The following is a 23,458-nucleotide window of genomic DNA, read 5'->3' on the forward strand; positions in this document are numbered from 1 at the left end:
CCTGACAGGTGTGGTGGCTCATACCTGTAATCCCAGCATTTTGGGAGGCTGAGGCAGGTGGATCACTTACTTGAGGCCAGGAGTTTGAGACCAGCCTGGCCAACATGGTGAAACCCCATCTCTACTAAAAATACACCAGCCATAGTGCTACATGCCTGTAATCCTAGCTACATGGGAGGTTGAAGCATGAGAATCGTTTAAGCCCAGGAGGCAGAGGTTGGAGTGAGCAAAGATCACACCACTGCACTCCAGCCTAAGCAAGAGAGTGAGATTCTGTCTCAAAAATAATAATAATAATCTACCTGAAAATTTTTTAAAAAGCATAATTTTATTCACATTGCTCTTAACAGCTATCAGCTCCATAACTATAATGTTATGGCAGAATCTTACTTTAGAATCATTTTTGATAACTTTGCTAGCTAGAATAGAAATAATAAGGGTAACAGAACTCAGTGACTTACACTGATATCAGCAATGAGAGAAAATAGAAACAAATGAACAGGGAAGGAGAAGGCAGACTAAGGAAAAGGAAAACACAGAATACAGAAAGCTAATGTGAATATAAAAGGAACATATGGGATGCTATAAGATCTAAATGTACAGATTTTTCAACTTATTCCTAAATTGTTGTCTACTAGTCCTCACCTTATATTGGTTCCCTTTATAGACATAAAGTACTAGAGATGAAATAGTGAAAAATGTTCTACTCACACTTAATTCTCAGTAACACTAGCTAAATGAAATAGAATACTTACATTAATCAAATTATTTATCATTTAGAAGTCAGTATAACATAGTACTAAAGAACAAGAACTCTTAGCTGGGCGTGATGGCTTACCCCTGTAATCCTAGCACTGTGGGAGGCCAAGGCAGGCAGATCACATGAGGTCAGGAGTTTGAGACTAGCCTGACCAACATGGTAAAAACCCATCTCTACTGAAAATACAAAAATTAACCTGATACAGTGGCACATGTTTGTAATCCTAGCTACTTGGGCGGCTGAGGCATGGGGGCTGCTTGAACCCAGGAGGCAGAGGTTGCAGTGAACTGCAATTTTACCACTACACTCCAGCCTGGGTGAGAGAATGAGACTCCATCTCAAGAAAAAAAAAAAAAAAAAGAATGGGACCTCTGAAACCAGAGTACTTACAGATTTAAATCCTGGCTCTGCCAGTTATAGCACATGACTCTAGGCAAGCTTCTTAACTTCTGTCTCAGTTTCCTTATTGACATAATAGGGATATAAGTATCCTTATAAGATGGTTGTATGGATTAAATGGACTAATATATTTTAAATACTTAGAACAGGGTCTAGTACATAGAAATGTTTGCTTGGGTATATTTGGCTTTTTCAATACAATCATTGAGATAATACTCCTAAATGAGTACATAAACAATGTTCTAACCAAAAGATAATTATATTTGGTATACAGTATTACATAATTAGGATTAAGATCGCTCACAAAATTATTATTAAGCACAAAGATACAAAATGTTAGGAAAACCCATTCTTTCACTCCCGCTTAACCAGTAAGAGTGGCAAACAGGATTCAACAACTAGTCTTACCCATTTCAAGTCTTTTCACATCACTGACTTTAGCAAAGATACAAAGTCCTATAAAAGAAGACAAAAACAGAAAAATTACATACTGAAACACCTACTTCACTTAAGTTTAGAGGGTGCAGCCAGCAGAAGTAACATTTGTTTGTGTTCTTTTTTTTTCTTTTTTTTTTCTGGTTTCCAATGTTTGTGTTCTTAGCGGAGAAAAATCTAAGGTGCAAAGAGTTGACTTGATAGAAAAAGAGTAAAAACCAAAACTAGCTTGAGGTACTTCCAAACATTTGTGCAACCTGTGCTAAATTAAACAGCAATTACAGACTACCCATGGAATCACAGAATATTAAAGCAAGAAGCAAGTTGGGAGAGCCAACCCTTAAGAGACTGGGGGGTTTACATAAAGTCACAATGTTAGCAACTACAAAGAAATTACAACCTAGAAATTCTTCCCAATCCATTGTTCTATTACCTCACGCTAAATCACTTCATAAGCAAGTGACAGACTTTGTGATGATCCTATTAAGACTTTTCTTCCATGTCTTACTCAGTGACTTGATACTCTAACAACAATCAAGGACTACTCTGCAGTAGTACAAAGTACTTCTCCCCAGTCATCAATCAAACTGCTACAAACCGACGCTCCTTTGCCTCTATAAAAATTACTGTTTCCTCTGATGTATCCACTTTTTCCACAAAATAAAGATGTTAAAACCAAACTGCTAGTCGGGCATGGTGGCTCACACTTGTAATCCCAACACTTTGGGAGGCCAAGGAGGGCGGACCATTTGAGATCAGGAGTTCGAGGCCAGCCTGGCCAACATGGTGAAATCCATCTTTACTAAAAATACAAAAATTAGCCAGGTGTGGTGGTGCGCACCTGTAGTACCAGCTACTCGGAAGGCTGAGACAGGAGAACTGCTTGAACCTGGGAAGCAGAGGTTGCAGTGAGCCGAGATACCACCACTGCACTCCAGCCTGGGCAACAACAACAAAAAAAACAAACTATTTGGAACTAGGTTAATAAACATATCTTTAGCACATATGGTCTTGGGAGATTTCCAAGAGGAGGAAGATACTAGGGATGATAATATTCACACCTATATATATATTTATAATCTTATAACCATATTTTTTAAAATATCAAGCACTTCAACTACATAGTAATCCTAGGGCTTCAATGTATTCATGAGACCGGATGATGATAACAGGCACTCTTTGTGGTCACAATAACGAAACTCACACAAAGAAAGGCTGCTTAAAGTTCTCTTGGCATAGCTATAAACTAGGCAGAGAATCATGTGATTACCTCATCTTACCAGGAAGGATCCCTAAAGAATTTAAGCCTTAGATTTAGGCTTCAAATATATTTCCAAATGCTCAACTTAAAAGGCTTCTTTATCTAAAAATTCTTCAGGTATTCTTTCTCCTTCTTTCTTCTTTAACAGAGTAAAATCCCCGGGATTCCAGATTAAGAGTAATAAGGGGGAAAAAAATCATATCAACCAATATATTAGCAACATTTTTTTTTGACATTTTACTCTTTAAGGTTGCTTTAATTGTCATCACTAGCCTTTTTTTTTTAATAAAAGAAGAAGAAGAATACCAATTTAAAAGCCTGGTGCCCAACAAAATAATCCCACGTTAATCTCCTTGCATTTTGTTGAGACAGATGTGAAAAGAAAAGGAAGCTAGAAATTCAAAGAATTCTACAGATTATATCCAGAGAGGTTAAGTGACTTGCCCCACAAAGATGGGACAAAAAGAAGATTACAATCCATGTATCCTGACTCCAGGGCAAATGCACATTTCAAACATCATACAACTTCAAATCCTTTAACACAACCTCAAAGATTCATACACAGTGGCAATTTAAAAGTAATCCCTCACTAGCCCTGGGGAATCCACACTGATTTATGATTTTAAATAAAGCCCTACATTTATATTTTAATACAAATACATCCAGCTTCTTCAGTGTGCTTATGGTACATTCTTTTAGCCACTTGCAGTTACACTGGAAGAAGGAGTATTTTACCCCAAGATTCTCCATGAAAATGTTGAATCTGGAACCTCTGATGCCACTAAATTCCTGCAACTGAAAAAATATTTTCTTTAAAAAAAAAAGTATTCTAATAATTCATTTCCTAGTACACACTGATCATTTAATTTACTGAAAGAACATAAGCAGTTACAGATATTCAGATGAAGTCAGGTTAGTAGCTGAACACAAGGTGAAGGGAAATCTGAAAGAACAAAAAAGATCAGTCTTGACAACTGCGGTGAAACATTTATAGCCTTACACATATGCAAAGAGGGGATTATACAGACAATGTTCAGGGCTGAAATGAAGTTACTAGAAAATATATACTGAGGTAATGTTAGCTTTATCCAGGACCAAGATGTGGTTAGCACAATTTATGATATGAGAAGGGTATGAAAGCAATCATGTGAAATCACCCTTTTCCAAGTTCTGAAAAACAATTACGTGTACAACAGTTGTACTGTATCATCATGTGTTTGAGGTTATTTCTTCCCCTCTATTTTTACATGTAATCTCTTCCAATCAGACTCTAACATCTTAAACACCTTAACACTCTAATGCAGTAAACCCTAAGTATTCAAATTTTTTCATACACATTCATTTACTGTGCACCAACTACATGTAGGGTGCTGGGAATACAAAAATGATAAAGAAAGCGTCCCTGCCACTGAGAAGCTCACTGTCTAGTAGGGAAAGCCAGACCCGTAAACTGATACAGCAAGACAGTAGAGCTAGTAAAACTGATAGAAGTAGAAGTTGGGAAGAAAAAGACAGATTTCCAAAGCAATATTCAACAACTGCATTCCCTTAGCCAGAAGTAGCAGAACCTGTTTTTGTATCCATCCACTCCCTCTAGACAGCTCGTTAGATGAGTGATATGAAGACCATCTTTGCAATTGGGATAATTAATTGAAGTCAGTTAAAAATGAATAAGCCTTCCTAAAAGGTACTAAAGAAGAAAAATAAAGGGGGGGAGTGTAAAGTGGAAGTAGATTAAGGGATCATCCTTAAAAAGATGCTTAAAGTTTCATTGTAACTGTAATTTCAAAGTCAGGGTAATCTGTATTTCAACACGAGTCCTTAACACAAATTATTTTTATGAACGATAAAGATTTAGGAGATGATGTGATCTAATCCATCCAGAATAACCAATTACAACAAAGACCCTCAGTCAAATAGTTGGCAGCAGATAAAAGGCTTTATATGAATATTACAAGAATCACCACCACTCCAAATATAATGTGTACCAAATATGAAGTAAAATGTCTTTAACAAGGCTGACTTGAAAGTGATAAAGGAGCAAGTTATTGCCAACCAGATAGTGGAAATACTGCATAGGCACCGATAAACAGAAATCACCAAGCTCAAGGAAAGAGAAACAAGGCATATATCCAGAGATCACGTTAGGGTACACCAAGAAAGAGACGGTTCAAGGGAATTACCAGGAGGCGATGAGCCAGGTAAGCAAATTGTGGCAGTTAAGGGGATTTTCATAACCTGAGCAGGAGGGTCCAGACGTTTCTTTCTGGTGGTGGCACTAGCGATATCACATCTCAGGGAGATACCACAGAGTAAGAGAGTTGGAGAAATGTTTACGCGAGACGCAGAAGTAGTCGAGAAATATCACTCAGGTCTCAAGGAAGGCGGCAGATGAAGCCGGTAACATAGAAAGCCGAGCTTCCCGATGAAAACAGCTCTCCCTAGAGAAGACCCTGCTCTGGCGGGAAAGCCCCGGAATCCCAACCGGCCTTTTCCCACAAGTACGGCTAGGCGCTGGGATGGGGCCTGTTGTAACGGCTGGGGGACGGCCTCTGCGCGGCCCAGTAGAGAAGACCAGAAGGAAGGGCCTCAGGTAGCCTAACGGCCACCGGCCGCCACAGCACGGCCACCGGACAGCAGGGGGGAGGGGAGGTGGTCCCAGGGGGCGGGGCAGAGGAAAAGGCGCCGGCCCCACAGTGCTCCTCGCTTCCGCCTAGTCCAGCCCGGGCCGGCGGACCGGGTCCGACACAGCCTCCCGGCCCAGGCTCCCTCCATCCTCACCCCTCCCCCAGCTTCCCGCCGCCACTCACCGAACCGGAACCGGCTGCCATGCGAAGGGGTTTCCGGCCGGGCGCGGAACGCAAAACCCGGGAACCGCCGCGAACCGGAACCGCCTTCACAGCACCGGAAGAGCCGTTCGGTGGTTGCGGAGGAGGGGGGCTGGGGCAGGAGGTGAAAGAGCAGAGCTAAGGACCAGTGGGACGCCTGCGCGGTGTGGCAAGTCCGGAGAAGTCAAGGGAGCATTTAAGACTAGTCATAATTTCTCAGTTCCTTTTTCGGTCTGGGCTTTTTCGCGTTCTCGTACTCGGAATACTGTTAGTGAGCCCTTCGTCCTATGCTTTTCTCTGTTCCCTCAGCTCCCTTAACCCGCCTCCTTCTGGTTCCGTACGGCGAGTTTTGCTTGCGTTCCAGTTTCTATGGCAGCTTTTCGCTGTGGCCCCAGATCTGCGGAAACCTGTGGCTTCCCCCAGCAGATGGGGACCTGAGATTTAAATCGATGTCAGGCTATCTCGTGTGTAATTGAGAATCACAGAACGTTAGTGCCTGTAGAGGTTATTGGAGATATTTTATAGTCTTAACCAGGTTCAGGGAAGTGATTTCCCAAGGGTTTTAAGTGCATGGCCCATCTAAGACTAGGAAACAAGTTTCTTAACTTGCAGTCCTGTACTCTGCACCACCTCATGCTTGATTGACCCGCAAACAAAAAAGAGAAAGCTTCTTGGGGACGGATTAGGTTAGACTCTGGCAAGATGTAGAACTTTCCAGAACTCTGGAGGAATTTGAAACATAGGCAGAGCTGTGAGGAAAGCTATTGGGAGTCCACCAGAGATCTGCTTTTCTGGGTAGAGATAGGGAAGGAACCAGGAATCACCTCTGACCTCTGAAGGACTTTGTTGTTCCTGGGTCACATTGATTAACCTGAAATCTGCCATACTTTCTAAGAGAAAATAGTGGGAAGAAGTCAGGCGCGGTGGTTCACATCCGTAATCCCAGCACGTTGGGAGGCTGAGGCGGGCAAATCATGAGGTCAGGGGTTCAAGACCAGCCTAACCAACATGGTGAAACCTGGTCTCTACTAAAAAATACAAAAATTAGCTGGGCGTGGTGGCGTGCGCCTGTAGTCCCAGCTACTTGGGAGGCTGAGGCAGAAGAATTGCTTGAACCCAGGAGGTGGAGATTGCAGTGGGCCGAGATTGTGCCACTGCACTCCAGCCTGGCGACAGAGCAAGATTCTGTCTCCAAAAAAAATATATATATATATATAAAACTTAGCCGAGCTTGGTGGTATGCACCTGTATTCCCAGCTACTTGGGAGGCTGAGGCAGGAGAATTGCTTGAACCCAGGAGACGGGGGTTGCGGTGAGCCGAGAACGCCCATTGCACTCCAGCCTGGGCAACAGAGCGAGACAACGTCTCAAAATTAAACATGAAAAAAAGAAAAAGAATGAGAAGAAATATGTTTGCTCATTCAGACTGTTTGTCAGACACCTCAGCTTGGCAGGCCTCTGGACCCAGGCCCTGTAGGAGTCTCAGAGAAATCCCCCCTTAGTAGGTCCTTTACGCTCATATCACACTGATATGAGCTGAGCCACACACAGTCTGAGCTCAGGCTTGAAGAAGGGCAGTTTCTGGAGGCCCCATACCTTTCTGATACTCTCAGCAGCTTGCTGAGTTCCTGCCCTATCAAATATGTCAAAGTACATTGTTTGTGTTGCCTCATATGCTGATACTTTTGTATTGTCAAGTCCTGGGGCCTAGTAGTATTGAGCATAGCTGGTCCGTGTCAGTCACTGACATCTTATTCCACATCTCTTCATTTGGATTAAACTCTGTCTCTCTTTCTAGGAGACAGCCATGCATAAAGACGAGTTTCATCTGAAATTTTTCATGTGTGTGATTCAATCTCGCCAATTAGTCAGGACTCGTCAGAGAACAGGTACCATTGTCTCCTGATCATACTCTAGTGAGAGAATGTGTTCTCTCACAAGAAGTCTCAATACAGGATGTGAGGCTTTCTAATGTAAATATGGATTTTAGGAGTCAACTGACCTTGTTTATCACATTCTCACTTTTGATAAAATATTGATCACTAAGTCATGTCTTTTCCATGTATAAGTATAGGTAAGATTTTGGCCTGGTTTGTTGTGTTAGATGCCAGGCAGATAAGGAGGACTTGAGAGTTGAGCGGGGGACAAAATGTATTCCATTAGCTGGTCATTGATTTCTGTGTTATTTTGTGAACCAGTCTGGGCTCCTCTGTGGGAATCTTTATTGTCATTATAACTGACACTCCGAAACTATGAGATAAATCAAGCCCAAAGGAAAAATGGCCTTCTTATCCACCCCACCTCAAAGCATCTAGTTAAATGTTCTGCTTTTCCCCCATTTATGTCAAGGGAATAGAATATTTTTGAGGTAAGAGAGTTGTTGAGAACAGTCATCATTTCTCTGATTTTTCACTGGATTTTTGGAAAGAAAGCCCTGGAGAGCTGAGCGTCATAGGGAAAATGAAAGAGAGTAAGGAACACTCCCTTTCCTGAAACTCACCTTGAGGGTGACTTAAAGCTATTACTTCTCAGCTGGGGAAGCTTCTACTTCCAGCATGCTCATACCAAAGCCACCACCAAAGACAGATACCTTGAAGAGTCTAGATACTACGGATGACCCAGACACCGTGGGAAACATACCTATTTTTAAAACTGGTGAGGCATGTGGGTAAACAAGGGAGAGAAATATGGAAAGGAGTATGGGAAAGTGAAAGTTGTATGCATAGTATTATAAATCAAGGTAGACCTACCAAAGCTGAAATATAAGTTAAGACCCAAGAGGGAAAGTCTGTGTGTTTGTGAAACAGAGAGAAACAGAAAGAGGGATGGGGAGGGAAAGGAAGAAGTGAGAGAGTTAGGGATCCTTTGGGAAACAGTAGGGAAACAGACACTTCTCTCTATGAAGAATAACTTAATTTTGTCAATATTAAATCAATTGGCTCGTAACTGTAAACTACTAATCTGGTTTATCCTGTTGTCAGCATCCTTGGTATATAAAAATGTGAAACTTTAAAAAAATTGACTAAATGAGTTGTAATTTTACAAAATGATTCTAAATATTGTAAAAAAATTTTCATCTTAGGAAACATTTAATAGGTTTCTCATGTGTGTTTTAAGTAATGTTCAGTTCACAAGCAATTTATATGAAGCTTCAGAAACACATCTGTGTGTTTCTTTTCAACTTAAATACATCTATATTGGAGTCCATTTACTGCACACCTTTATTGAGTTCCCACTATTTGCCCAATAATATATTAGAAATGATAGGTTATAAAACATATGTATAAGACATATCCTTGCCATTGCCATAATAGCCTACAGTTTGGAAATGTCTTAGAGATTATTTAGCTCAACTCCCTTATATTTTCAGAAGGAACTCAGGACTAAAAGGTTTTCCTCAACAAGTTAATAATTTCATTAAAGTAAAAGCTCCCAGCACTTATGATATATATATACACACACACACACACATATATATATATGTGTGTATATATATATATTGGTGTTTAGCCATATTTTTGATCACTTGTATTTGAAATCATTGGGACTGGACTCCATAGGAAATGAGAAAATGAACTAGACACTTTCCCTGTTCTCCAGGAGCTTATGATTAAGGAGGGGAGATAATATGGAATAATGTATAACTTAAGAACTTAATAACTTTGGTTCAAAATGTTGAATTGGTTCAAAATAAGATGCCATAGAGATGTAGAGAAGGGAAGAGCGAGCTGATTGGCTCAGAGCTAGCCCCTCCTTTTCTCCCTCCCTCCTTCATTCCTCCTTCCTTTTTTCCTTTTTCTTTCTTTTTTTCCTTTTTTCTTTCTTTTCTTCCTTTCACAACTGTGTGTTGTCTACATCCCTTTAATCAGACTTCCTTTGCTCCTGCATGGAAAGCAGCAAGAAATACACCCAGCTGGTGGCTTTTTCGTATTGTTTCTTGAATTTGTACAGATTATTTCTTATTTGCTCTCATCTTTTCTGCTTTTCTCATTCTCCTTTTGCTCTGATGTAGCTAATACTCACCTCAGACTCCCTTTGCTCCGATGACCCATTTGGACCTGCTTCTGTGGTTTGAACTCAGTATTGTCACATGAACAAAATTCTGATGTTCAGCTTCTACCTTTAAACCCTGGGGTCTATGTGGCTCAGGTAAATGGCCACTCTTAACTCTTTCAGCTTTCCCACTAAAGAAAAGAAATCCAACATTTTCCCAGCCCCAATAAGCCCTCCATTCCTCCTCTTCTGCCTGCCTCCTTGCTTCCTTCCTTCCCTGTCCTTTCCTTCTTCCTTTCCTTTTTCCCTTCTATTCTTCTTCTTTCTTTGACTTCTTTCCAAGAAAATTTGTTGAGCATATACTATGTCAGGTACTATGCTTGGCACTGGGAATAAAGTAGTAAACAAAACAGGTACACTGTCTGCTCTCATGAAGTGTATAGTCTTGTGGGACTAAGGTAGTCACACAATCACACATGGTTATATAAGTAGAATGGTGCTAGTACAATGAAGGAAAATAACACCATGTTTCAGAGGATAAAACAGGGGATGTAATATGGCCTGAGAAGTCAGAAAAACCTTTCTCAGGAAGGCCTGAAGGATGAGTATGCATTAGCCAGGCAAAGAGAGAAGAGCTTTCCGGAAAAGAGGACAATAGGCTGTGAAATGCGAAGGGGTAGAATGGGCAAATATGACTTGATGATGGAGAGTGAACAATACAGGTGGTGTAAGAGCCAGATTGTGCAGTGCCTTCTAAGTCTAATGGACACTTGTGCTCTGGGAATCCACTGAAGAATGATAGGACCATATTGCATTTTAAAACATCTTTTCGGCTTCAGGGTGGAGGATGGATTGGAGAGGAACCGGGGTGGTTATCTGCTCTAATAAGATGGCTGCCATTGCCTTGCTCCATTTCTCACCCCTAGTTAATGCATCACTATAGGGCACCAGTGAAGTGGTGAGGAACCCATGTCATCAAATAGCAGAGATGAGCACAGAGCTACTGGTGCCCAAATGTACAAAACCCCTGGCCTGATGTCCTTCAGCTTCTGCCAGCCTGAAAAATTAACAGGGACTCCCTCCAGGTTGTTGTTCTTGTTCTAAGTGCAGGGGTTGTTTTTGCTTGCTTTTTTTTTTTTTTTTTTTTTTTTGAGATGGAGCCTCACTCTGTCGCCAGGCTGGAGTGCAATGGCACAATCTCGGCCCACTGCAACCTCTGCCTCCTGGGTTCAAGCGATTCTCCTGCCTCAGCCTCCCGAGTAGCTGGGACTACAGGCACGCGCCACTCTACCCAGCTAATTTTTGTATTTTTAGTAGAGACGAGGTTTCACCATGTTGGCCAGAATGGTCTTGATCTCTTGACCTTGTTATCTGCCCACCTTGGCCTCCTAAAGTGCTGGGATTACAGGCATGAGTTACCACGCCTGGTCCTAAGTGCAGTTATATATGGAGATTCTGTGCTCTAATCCTTAAGAAAAGTGGAATATCTTTCTTTCTTGTGTCATACCTGGCAGGGAATCAGCTGCTGTTTTTTCCAACTCTTTGCCTATCAGTATAAGCAGCTCTGCCTTACTACATGAGGTGGGCTATGTGTGTGTCTGGCCCATAGAGGATCAGCTCCCAGCATAAGAAAGCCACCTGATACTGCACTGGGACATAGCAAGGGTGTGAGTCACCTAGACTTTACCCCTTACCCGTATCTCCTGACCCCTAGGCTTTGCAAAGAAAGGTGGTTAGTGTTTCAAGAGAGCTGAGAGTGTGGGACAGTTACCTCCAGGACAAATGCTCAGGGGTAGCAGGCACCTTTGTGGTCCAGGCTCTGATCCAGCAGATCCAACTGCCCACTAGACATAAAGCCTCTCCTGTGTATAAGGACTTTGATGATGGGCAACCTGCCTAGGTAACTAGTGACTCTCAACACTACTTCTAGTGACCTGAAAATGGGGAAGCATTCCAAAGGAGTGGTGCTTCACCCATTTGCTCCTGTGTCACAGCTTCTCCCTGGAAGATGAGACTGTACTATCATATTCTTCAGTTCATCTAGGCCATCGATCACCAGCATTGCCCATGCCCCCTGCTGCCCTTCTGATCCTCTGTACCTGGGTATTCTTTACACTTGCACCTACATGAGTTATGCAGACGAGGATGCAGTTGCCCTAACATTGTGAGTGCAACTGAAGTGTAGAGATTACGATTGCTGTCCATGGCCCAAGTTCCCTTCAAGCAGGTGTCTTTGCTTTGTGCATCAAGAGACAAGATTATCTGTATATATGCTATGTTGTAGTAATCCAAGAAGCTGGACCCTTGCTGAACGAAAATCAATGGGAGTTCTGCCTCTATTAAGATTGCCTTAATCTCAACGTAGTCACTATTCATCATTGACCTCCTGACCCCAGACTTCCAGAATCAGTTCCACAGAATTTGAGTCTTCTTATGGAGCTTAAATTCTCAGGGCTTTTATAATGTCAACTGAATTGGGAAGGTCATTAAGTGGGAAAAATAACCTTACAAATGCTATTATTTCAGTCAAATATGCAAGGATATCAGTAGATCTGTGGAATACCTCTTTCATCTTCCATCAATTTATGCATATAAATTACCTCTCAGTTACCCAGGGACATGTATTTAAGAGCCTATAGGTATATTCCATGGACTACATACTTGCTAAACAGCTAAGGCTTCCACATTGTGTTTGATGAGAGCTTAGCATATCTGAAGAGGAAGGCTCCCAGGATTGTCTTATACAATAATTATTTGTCTTCTCTGTTCTGATATCCCCCAAAGCTTACTTTTTTAAGGAAAGAAAAAATTTATCTGGCTCAAGGTTGAGGCTACATACCTCTGCTGAAAAGTTTGTTTACTTCTGCCATAATCAAATCTTGAAAGTAATGGCTTCAGTCTGTAATGGGAATCATCTTGTCACCTGTGACCTCTTCCCTGAACTATCTTTCTCAATAAGTTGATTGTAGTTGGTGTAAGTGACCCCACAGGAGACATCCAGACCTTTGAGGCTGACAGATTCATTTTTCAAGTGATGGTGTTCTTGGACCTCCACAGCTTAGAATAATTGTTATCAAACTTTGGCTTGTGTCAGATTCAGCTGCATAGTTTGTTAAAATGCATTGCTGTGTACCACCTCCAGAGTTTCTGATTCAGTAGATCCCAAGTAGGGCCCAAGACTGTGCATTTCTAACCAGTTTCCAGATGATACTGATTCCGCTAGTAACAACAGAGAACAATTGTCTTAAACGAACTGGAGTGCAAGAAGAAACTCAGCCTGTCTCTGCTAGGTAAGGTGGAATAGCCAGAGAGGTGACCTGTGTCAGGAACCTCAATATTAGTGACTGGTGGAGGGTGCTTTGTCTCCAAGAGTCATTCTATCCCAGCTAGAGCTAAAGATGACTCTCCAGACAATGGTTTCATGCCTGTGCTCAGGGTCTCTTTATCATGGAGTCACATTCTAGTGGGGAAAAGCAGATAACGAGCAGTATATTAGTCAAGTAATGACTAGATAAAATCCATGGGTTGTGTAGAGGTGACAGGGCCAGATATATAATTGTTTCAACCCAGAGAGAGGCCCATATCTAATTGCTGTAAGTGTTTCACAACATCAACCCACCATATCATTATTGTCCATGTATAATTCTGATTCCAGTCCAAAGGACTCTTAGTGGTCCTCTGATATGACACTCCTAACTTTTCCCTGTCTCAGACCTTTGCCTTTGCTATTGTCTCTATTTGAAAGTTGTTCCCCTAGATCATACTTTGCATGGTTTTCTTCCTTGTTCATTTAAACTTCTTTTTAAATATTATCTCCTCAGTGAGGTCTTTCTGGTTCACCCTACTTAAATAACATGCATGTTACTCTCTTTCTCTGCCCTGCTTTATTTTTCCTCATAGCATTTATCACCACTTGACTAATTTGTTTATTATATGCTTTGCTCACTAGCATGTAAGCTGCATGAGGACAGAGGTATTTGTTTTGTTTCATTTTGTTTTTCCAGTATGGGATCCCCTTGAGTCTAGAACAGTGCCTAACATGTACTAGGTTTGCAGTATTTTTGAATGAATGTATGAAACCTGTTATATGCTATTTGCTTTTCTCTTGGGCTAGAGTCACACCTGGGTGACTGCCATACCTACTTCTCATTCCCAAATGTCCGGGTATACCATCACTAGCATCATCTTCTTCATCTTCTCATCACAGTGGTCTTAAAATAGATCTGTACCCATTTAATAGCCATTATACCATCCTAGCGGTGGTGAATGTACTCATGTGTATGGCATACAATATCCTCCTATTGCCCCCCACCCCATGTCAGCCTCTGGTAATCATTGTCAACGAGATCTTCTATCTACATGAACTACTCAGCTGCCTGGCAGTACGTTTAGTTTTATCCTGGTTTGGAGGGCATTGCCCAAAGCTCTCCATATCTTCATTTACCTGTCCATGATATACAGGGTTAATGGTCAGACAGAGCATATGTATTAGCTATTTTAGAATACCACAGCTGCTCTGCTCAAGGGCCCTACCTAATTAGCTGCTGGAGAATTTTCTTTAAACATCTCATACTTACCTACCCCGGAATTCCTTCTTTCATAATAATTTTAATTTTTGATGCTATGATGTACCTGAACTTTACCAACACCCCAATGGCTGGCAGATCCTTGGAGAGCTCTAAGAAGCTTAAGAGGACCTTCTAAATGTCTTCCTTTGCACTGAGGATCAGCATAAAGTAATTGCTGAAAGGCATATTCTTTCTGCTGATCCTCATATGAGATTATGATTTGACTCTCCTCTGTGCACATTAGCTTTGTCTCAAATGCTGAAAATAGGAACACTACCACCAAATAATTGAAGGTAGAGAGAATGATGGGCTTTAATCTCATGGTCTTATGGCTCCAACTGACCTTCTTCTTATGCATTCAATCCTTTTTTTTCCATTTCATTTGCCCCCAGGTCCAGCTACCCTAAACTCTTAATTGTAGCTACCAGCCTCAACAACTGAAGAAAGCTGGGTGTAATCTGGACAAAGTTCTAAATTTCCAGCAGTATCATGGCTAATACTTATAGTTTAATCATTGGAGTAGACATAAGCCCTCTTGAGAGACCTATCAGAGGTCCCCAGGTTCTTCTCCAGCACAAACCCAGGACATTTCAGCTTTCTAATCTGGAGGAAGGGTCCAAAGTTGTTCTTTTCCAGCCCTATTATAGCATAATAGCAATGAAAATAATCTTGGATTGAGTAAAAATCTAGCTACTGGCCTAGTTTGGTTGCCTCAGGAATTTGTTGGTGCCATCTGTTATTTGACTCTGTAACTTGCTTCTTTGCTGTTGTTGTCTGTGGTCCTCTAACACTGCTGAACTGTGCACTTTATTCCCAACACTTTGCTTAGGCACCCTAGCTTGTATGACAATGCTTAGAGCTCTTCCTCAGCCCACTCTTCCTTAGCCACTGCACTGTGTTCATCTGTAGTCTTCATGCATCAACACCCTGTCCTAAAGTATGCCTCTCAGCATCACCCCCACCCCTTGGAATGGTGATAAGATAGATACCATATTTTCTAGAACTACTGAGATCTCAGACATTCTCTTCCAACATCAGTCCACCATAACACTATGAATCCAATTTTGATTAATAAGATAAGTCAATAGTAATTAGCTAAAGTGTTGAGTCCAATTTGTTAAGGTTCCTGGGAAACTATATTTGAAGTTTAAAAGTTGTTTGATGAATACAATATTAGGAAAAAGGGAAATGCATGGCCTTGGAGTTTAGAATTAAAAGGAAAGAAAATCCTTTTTTTTTTTTTTTTTCCAGTAAGACAGAGTCTTGCTCTGTTGCCCAGGCTAGAGTGCTGTGGTGTGATCTCAGCTCACTGCAACCTCTGCCTCCCAGGTTCAAACAATTCTCCTGCCTCAGCCTCCCAAGTAGCTGGGATTACCGGCACCCACCGCCTTAACCAGCTATTTATGTATTTTTTTTTCTTTTTTTGAGACGGAGTCTCACTCTGTTGCCCAGGCTGGAGTGCAGTGGCACAATCTCAGCGCACTACAACCTCCGCCTCCCGGATTCAAGCAATTCTCCTGCCTCAGCCTCCCAAGTAGCTGGGACTACAGGCATGTGCCACCACGCTCAGCTAATTTTTTTGTATTTTTAGTAGAGACGGGGTTTCACTATGTTAGCAAGGATGGTCTCAATCTCCTCACCTTGTGATCACCTGCCTCAACCTCCCAAAGTGCTGGGATTACAGGCATGAGCCACTGTACCCGGCCTAATTTTTGTATTTTTAATGGAGACGGGTTTCACCATCTTGGCCAGGTTGATCTCAAACTCCTGACCTCGTGATCCACCCTCCATAGCCTCCCAAAGTGCTGGGATTACAGACATGAGCCATTGTGCCTGGCAGAAAATCCATATTTAAGGAACTATCCCTGTTTCATATCATTCATCTTTCTAATGCTGGAAAACATACCTACTGGTATCATTCCTGTAACCAATACTGACTAAACACTGACAGATTCCCGCTATCCAGGTCTCACTTCTTTTTACTCCATCTGCCTTAATATGTTCATGTCATTAAAATATGATACATTACTAGTGTTAATGGGGTTATTGATTTTTTTTAATGATATTCCAGGTCCAATGACTTGTATGTAAACTTCCTACGAACATTTGATAATCCCTCTAGATTATAAATTCCTTGAGAGCTTATTATATAGCTTAGTAGCTGGCACAGTGGCCAGCACATGAGTCCTCAATAAATATTTGTTAAATGTATGAATGCATTAATAACAAATAGGAGTTTCTCAAGATTCTTGTCAGAAAGAAATTTATAGCCATTTCTTAATATGAAGTATATCTTCCATCAGCTACTCTATTTTGTGTGTTTTTTTTTTAATAATTTAACTCAACAACATCTTCAGCTTGTGGATTGCACCGAGATGACCATAGGCAAGACCTAAGTGTTTCTAAGAAAATTCTCCTTCTCGGCCGGGCGTGGTGGCTCACGCCTGCAATCCCAGCACTTTGGAAGGCCAAGGTGGGTGGATCACAAGGTCAGGATATTGAGACTATCCTGGTCAACATAGTGAAATCCCATCTCTACTAAAAATACAAAAATTAGCCGGGCGTGGTGGCATGCACCTGTAGTCCCAGCTACTCAGGAGGCAGGAGAATGACTTGAACCCAGGGGGCAGAGGTTGTAGTGAGCCGAGATTGTGCCACTGCACTCCAGCCTGGGTAACAGAGTGAGATTCTTTCTCAAAAAAAAAAAAGAAAGAAAATTCTCTTTCTCTAGGACTCCAACCCCTAACTTACCTGAATGTTGCCTGGGTGTCCTTTGAAATGATATTCTTAGTTTGTGCTCATTTAGTTTTTCAGGAGCTCTTGGGGATGATTGAGCCCTTTCTGCTCTGCCAGACTTTAGTCGGGTTCCTAAACCTTCTCCTAGACTTATCCGTGCACTTTCTTGTAAAATCCGGTTTTAGCAAAGAACCCTGCTAAGTCAGTTTATCGAGAACCCACCCTCTATCCTCAGTATATGGTCATCCTTGATATCTGATCAGGTTTTTCTTCCTCCCCTAGACCCCAGAGGATGTCTTATGACCCTGGTCTGTCTTTAGCAAGAATCCTGTTAGTTTGGTTTAGCCAGAATCTTCCTTACCCCTGATGTTTCCTCTTAGTAATTTCCATCCACTGACCTTGACCCTGCCATAAATTTCCACTTGCCCATGCTGTTGGAGTTGAACTCAATTTCTCTTCTCCACCACAAAATCCCATTGCTGTGGTCCCTATACCTATCACAATGGTCCTGAATAAAGTCTTCCTTATAGTGATTTTATTTTTTTTGAGATGGAGTCTTGCTCTGTTGCCCAGGCTGGAGTGCAGTGGCGCAGTCTCTGCTCACTGCAGCCCCTGTCTCCTGGGTTCAGGCGATTCTCCTGCCTCGGCCTCCTGAGTAGCTAGGACTGCAGGTGTGCGTCACCACGTCCAGATAATTTTTGTATTTTTAGCGGAGACGGGTTTTCACCATGTTGGCCAGGCTGGTCTCAAACTCCCGACCTCAGGTGATCTGCCCACCATGGCCTCCCAAAGTGTTGGAATTACAAGCATGAGCCACCGCACCTGGCCCCTTAACAGTGATTTAACAAGTATCATTGAATATCTTTTTTCTTTAAAACCCTAAACAGAAAAAGGGATCTAAAAGATTAGATGTCTTAGGATAAGGCGATGAGTAAATGAGTGGCATTTCCTTGCTTCTGTCTAATTAAGATAAACTTATTAGTGCAATAATTCATTAAGAATGCTCTTTTATTCTTTTTCCTGAGACAGGGCCTTCCTCTGTTAACCAGTCTGGAGTACAGTGTGGTGCAATCACAGCTAACTGCAGCCTTGACCTCCTGGGCTTCAGTGATCCTCCCATTACAGGTGCACGCCACCATGTCCAGCCAAATTATTTATTTATTCATTCATTTATTTTTGTAGGGTCTCACCATGTTGCCCCATTGACCAACATAGACTATATTGGTCTCAAACTCCTGGGCTCAAGCAACCTCCCACCTTCACCTCCCAAAGCGCTGGGATTACATACAGGCTTGAGCCATGGTGCCCCGCCCACTAAAAGCACTTTTAATGGTGATATAGGAGTTGGTAGTGGGTAAAGAGAGAAAGGGATGGATTGCCCTTCAAATTTCAGCCTGTGGTAAAAGTTTATCCATCAGAGCTTGACAAGTGTCAGACTTTTAGTCTCTTTTTCCTATGACTTAATCTTTCTTAGATCTGAATGAAGCAGATAATGGGTCTTCAGAGAAAGCCTGTTTGTATCCACTGCTTACTTCACTCATGTAGATTTCCTCTACAGATGCAAATCTCCCTGCAAAGGATGGCTTTAGTGAGCCCTTCCTGTGTCCACAGCCCCTGAATAGCCATCTTATAATATGCCAAAGTATATTTTAGAATAGCATATTTTAGTGTCCTACAGGAACTTTTCAGTCTTCTTGTTTACAAATGTTTTTTAATGTCTTCATTGAGATATAATCCAATATCATAAAACTCACTTATTTAAAGTATCCAATTCTGGCTGGGCATGGTGGCTCTTGCTTGTAATCCTAGCACTTCGAGAGGCTGAGGCAGGTAGGTCACTTGAGGTTAGGAGTTCAAGTCCAGCCTGGCCAATATGGTAAAACCCCGTCTTTACTAAAAACATAAAAATTAACCTGGCATGGTGACATATACCTGTAATCCCAGCTACTTGGAAGGCTGAAACAGGAGAATTGCTTAAACCCAGTAGGTGAAGGTTTCAGTGAGCTGAGATTGCACTATTACACTCCAGCCTAAGTGACAGAGCTAGACTCCATCTCTAAATAAATAAATAAATAAAGTGTACAATTCAATCATTTTCAGTATATTTATACAGTTTGCAACCACTCTAAGTTTATAGTACATTTTCATTAACCCCAGAAGAAATCCTGTACCCATTAGCAGTCATTCCCCAATTTCCCTCAGTCCCAGGCAACTGCTACCTACTTTCTCTACAGAGTTGCCTATTCTGGACATTTCATATAAATGGAACCATATGATATGTAGTCTTTTGTGAATGGCTTCTTCTACTTAGCATAATGTTTTTATGTTTTTATAAACCAAAAACAAAATTATAAGCCCCCGACTATCTGAATAGACCCCTCCTCTCAGCCTAAGGCATTCCAAAGTTAATCTAAAAAACTAGGTCAGGCCATCATGGGAAGGGGGAGCTGGATGTGCCTCATTATACCCTCCTCCTTTTGGAATTACTGATAGAACACACTCTTTAAGTCTGATAAGAAACATTTACTGTCTATTCTTTCTGAAGCCTCATATATGAAGGCTTCATCTGCATGGTAAAATTTTAGTTTCCACAACCCCTTATCTTAACCCAGACATTCCTTTCTATTGATAATCACTCTTTAAACAAATTGCCAGTCAGAAAATCTACCTAGGACCTGGAAGCCCCTGCTTCCAGTTGTCCCACCTTTCTGGAGCAAACCAATGTACCTCTTACATGTATTTCTGCATGCTGAGAAAATTAAGGGAAACAAATACATCTTACATGTATCAGTTGATGACTTGTATTTTTCTAAAATGTATGAAACAAAGTTGTGGCCTGACCATCTTGGGCACATGTTCTCAGGATCTCCTGAGGGCTGTATCACAGGCCATTGGTCACTCATATTTGGCTCAGAATAAATATATTCAAATATTTTACAAGTTTTGACACTTTTCATTATATGGATATGCCACATTTTATTTATCCATTTTTCAGTTGATGGACTTTGGGTTCTTTCCACATTTTATTAGCATTATGAATAATGTTGCTACAAACTTTGGTATACAAGATTTTGTGTGTACATATGTTTTCATTTTTCCTAGGTATATACCTAGGAGTGGAATTGCTGGTTAATATGACATCTCTAGGGCCGGGCGCGGTGGCTCAAGCCTGTAATCCCAGCACTTTGGGAGGCTGAGGCGGGTGGATCATGAGGTCAAGAGATCGAGACCATCCTGGTCAACACGGTGAAACCCCGTCTCTACTAAAAATACAAAAAATTAGCTGGGCATGGTGATGCGTACCTGTAATCCCAGCTACTCAGGAGGCTGAGGCAGGAGAATTGCCTGAACTCAGGAGGTAGAGGTTGCGGTGAGCCGAGATCGCACCATTGCACTCCAGCCTGGGTAACAAGAGTGAAACTCCGTCCCAAAAAAAAAAAAAAAATGACAACTCTATGTTTAACATTTTGAGGAACTGCCAAATTTCCACTGCAGCTGCACCACTTTACATTCCCATCAGCAATGCAGAAGGGTTCCAATTTATTCACAGCCTAACACTTTTCTTTCTTTTTCTCCCTTCCTTTCCCTTCTCTCCCTCCCTCCCTCCTTTCCTTCCTTCCTTTCTTCCTCTCTCTCCTTCAGTCCCTCCCTCCTTTATTTCTTTCCCTCTTTTCCTCCCTCCTTCCTTTTCTTTTTCCTTTCTTCCTTCCTCCCTTCCTCTCTCTTCACCCCTCCCTCCCTCCTTCCTTCCTTCTTCCTTTCTTTTTTACTTTTTTGTTAATAGCCATTCTAATGGATATGAAATAGTATTTTAACTTAAATGAAGTAGTTTTGATTTGCATTACCCTAATGGCTATTGATGTTGAGCCTCTTTTCTTGTACTTATTAGCCATTATATATTGTCTTTAGAGAAATGTCTATTCAAGCCTTTGCTCATATTTTTATTTTTTATTTTTGAGACAGGATCTCGCTCTGTTGCCCAGGCTGGAGTGCAGTGGCACAATCTTAGCTCATTGCAAGCTCTGCCTCTCAGGCTCAAGTCATTCTCCTACCTTAGCCTCCCAAGTAGCTGGGACTACAAGCATGCACCACCACACTCGGCTAATTTTTTATATTTTTGTAGAGATGAGGTTTCACCATGTAGCCCAGCCTGGTCTTGAATTCCTGAGCTCTAACAATTCGCCTGCCTGGACCTCCCAAAGAGCTGGACTTTAGGTTGATGGACTTTGGGTTCACAGGACTGGGATTACAGGTGTGAGCCACTGTGCCTGGCCAGTTTTCCCTATTTATAATATCTTCCATTAGTGTGATACCCTTGTCATAATTGATAACCCAATATTTATACATTATTATTAGCTAAATTCCATAATTTACATTGGGGTTAAATATTGGGTTATTTAGCCAATAAATATTGGGTTATCAATTATGACAAGGGTACCACACTAATACAAATGGAACACTTGTCATAATTGATAACCCAATATTTACTCTTTGTTCTATGAATTTCACAAAGCATAATGTCATGACAAATGCAGGTCACGTGTCTGTTATAGCATCATACCGAATAATTTTAGTGCCCCTAAAATCCCCTGTGCTCCACCTATTCATCTCTTCTTCTGTATCCCAAGCCCCAGGTAACAACTGATATTTTTATTGTCTCCATAGTTTTATCTTTTCCAGGTTGTCATAGAGTTGGAATCATACAGTATGCAGCCTTTTCACACTGGCTCGTTTCACTATGTCATTTCATGGCTTGATAGATCATTTCTTTTTATTGTTGAAAAATATTCCATTGTATATCTGAATCACAGTTTGTTTATTCCCCTTTTGAGGGACATCTTGGTTGTTTTCAGCTTTTGGCAATTATGAATAAAGCTTCTATAAACATTCATGTGCGGGTTTTTGTGTGGACATAATTTTCAACTCATTCAGGTAAATTCTTAGGAGGGCTATTGCTGGATCATGTGGTAAGACAACATTTAGCTTTGTAAGAAACTGTCAAACTGTCTTCTACAGTGACTATAACATTGTGTATTCCCAACAACAATTAATGAAAGTTTCTGTGGTTCCACATTCTCATTAGCATTTGGTATTGTCAGGCTTTTTTTTTTTTTTTAAATCATTCTAATAGATGTGTAGTGGTATCCCATTGTTTTAATTTGCAGTTCGCTAATGACATATGATGTTGACATCTTTTCATGTTTATTTGCCACCTGTATATCTTCTCTGGTCAACTCTTTTGCCCATTTTTAAATTGAGTTATTTTCTTTTTATTGTCAATGAAAAAAGTCAAACTGTAAAATATTTGAAGATATTATTCTGAGCCAAATATGAATGACCATTATCCCCCTATGACACAGCCCTCAGGAGATCCTGAGAGCATGTGTTCAAGACGGTCAGGCCACAAGTTGGTTTTACATATTTTAGGGAGCTGTAAGATATCAGTGAATACATGTAAGATGTACAATTCATTCAGTCTTGGGACAGCTGGTAGCGGGGATGAGGGAGTGGGGCTTCCAAGTCATAGGTAGATTCAAAGATTTTCTGATTGGAAATTGGTCAAAAGAGTTAAGTTACTGTCCAAAGACTTAGAATCAATAGAAAGGAATGTCTGGGTTAAGGTAAGGGTTGTGAAGACCAAGGCTTTATCAGGTAAATGAGGCCTCCAGGTAGCAGGTTTCAGAGAATAGATTGTAAATGTTTCTTATCAGACTTAAAAGAGTCTGTTCTAACAGTAATTCCAAAAGGGAGGAAGGAATAATGAGGCATGTTCTGCTCCCCATTTCCATCAAGGCCTGAATTAGTTTTTCATATTAACTTTGGAATACGCTTGGCTGAGGGTAGGGGTCCATTCAGATGGTTGAGGGGCTTAGAATTTTATTTTTGGTTTACATTCTTAGTGAGTTGCAAATGAATTCTTTATTCTGGATGCCAGGCCCTCATCAGATATATGATTTGCAAATATTTTCTCCCATTCTGTGGGTTGTCTTTCCACTTTCTTGATGGTACAACTTGGAGCACAAATGCTTTCACTTTGTGTGGTCAAATGGTTTTATCTCCTAGTCACTTGCATTTGTATTGTTTGTGCCAGAATGTGCAGGGGTAGAGATAAAAGTAAGCAAGAGGAAGGGCAGTGGTAAAAGCAAGAGGAGACCTGACTGTGGAGACACTGAAGCAAGAGAATAGGTGGAGCAAGGGAAGGCGAGACTTCAGTAATGAATGCACCTCTTGCTCTGGGAGCATCTGACCGGTTTCCATTATAGATCTGTTTGCTGTGGAACCCAATTTATATGCTTGCTTCATTGCCAGAATTCCGCCCCCATTCCTCCCCAATGCAGGCTTGAGAAGTAGCTGTCACAGCCACGCCCTTGCCTCTAGACACTTCCATTCCAAGTAGCTAGCTGCCCTGTACTTTCTCTGAGAAAGGTAATGTAAATGTAAACGAAGTTTTTGAGGCTGTTCTATAGAAGATGTCATA

At 41.3% G+C, this 23,458-nt stretch overlaps 2 protein-coding genes across 5 annotated transcripts in view; one reads left to right on the top strand and one right to left on the bottom strand.

Moving 5' to 3' along the window:
- The window catches only part of SENP1 (SUMO specific peptidase 1), a 67,076-nt gene extending 61,130 nt beyond the window's left edge, over positions 1-5,946 (bottom strand). The window contains exons 1-2 of one of the 3 annotated variants that reach the window (XM_032248444.1): positions 5,666-5,945; positions 1,568-1,615 (exon numbers count right to left, since the gene is read on the bottom strand). In XM_032248444.1, the coding sequence (XP_032104335.1) occupies positions 1,568-1,571 (4 nt within the window). In that variant the 5' untranslated portion in view covers positions 1,572-1,615; positions 5,666-5,945. Of the gene's footprint in view, positions 1-1,567; positions 1,616-5,038; positions 5,133-5,665 lie in introns of those variants that run through there. The other 2 variants (XM_032248443.1, XM_032248445.1) reach the window with 2 other exon arrangements.
- PFKM (phosphofructokinase, muscle) overlaps positions 4,783-23,458 on the top strand; it is a 46,081-nt gene continuing 27,405 nt past the window's right edge. The window contains exon 1 of one of the 2 annotated variants that reach the window (XM_032248441.1): positions 4,783-5,056. Coding sequence is in view for 1 of the 2 variants with exons in the window: in XM_032248438.1 (XP_032104329.1) it covers positions 5,281-5,356 (76 nt within the window). In the remaining variant the exon portion in view is untranslated. Of the gene's footprint in view, positions 5,057-5,144; positions 5,357-23,458 lie in introns of those variants that run through there. The other variant, XM_032248438.1, reaches the window with a different exon arrangement.

Source organism: Sapajus apella, unplaced genomic scaffold (assembly GCF_009761245.1).
Source record: "Sapajus apella isolate SASKATOON/1434 unplaced genomic scaffold, GSC_monkey_1.0 scaffold66, whole genome shotgun sequence".
Lineage (NCBI taxonomy): Eukaryota > Metazoa > Chordata > Mammalia > Primates > Cebidae > Sapajus > Sapajus apella.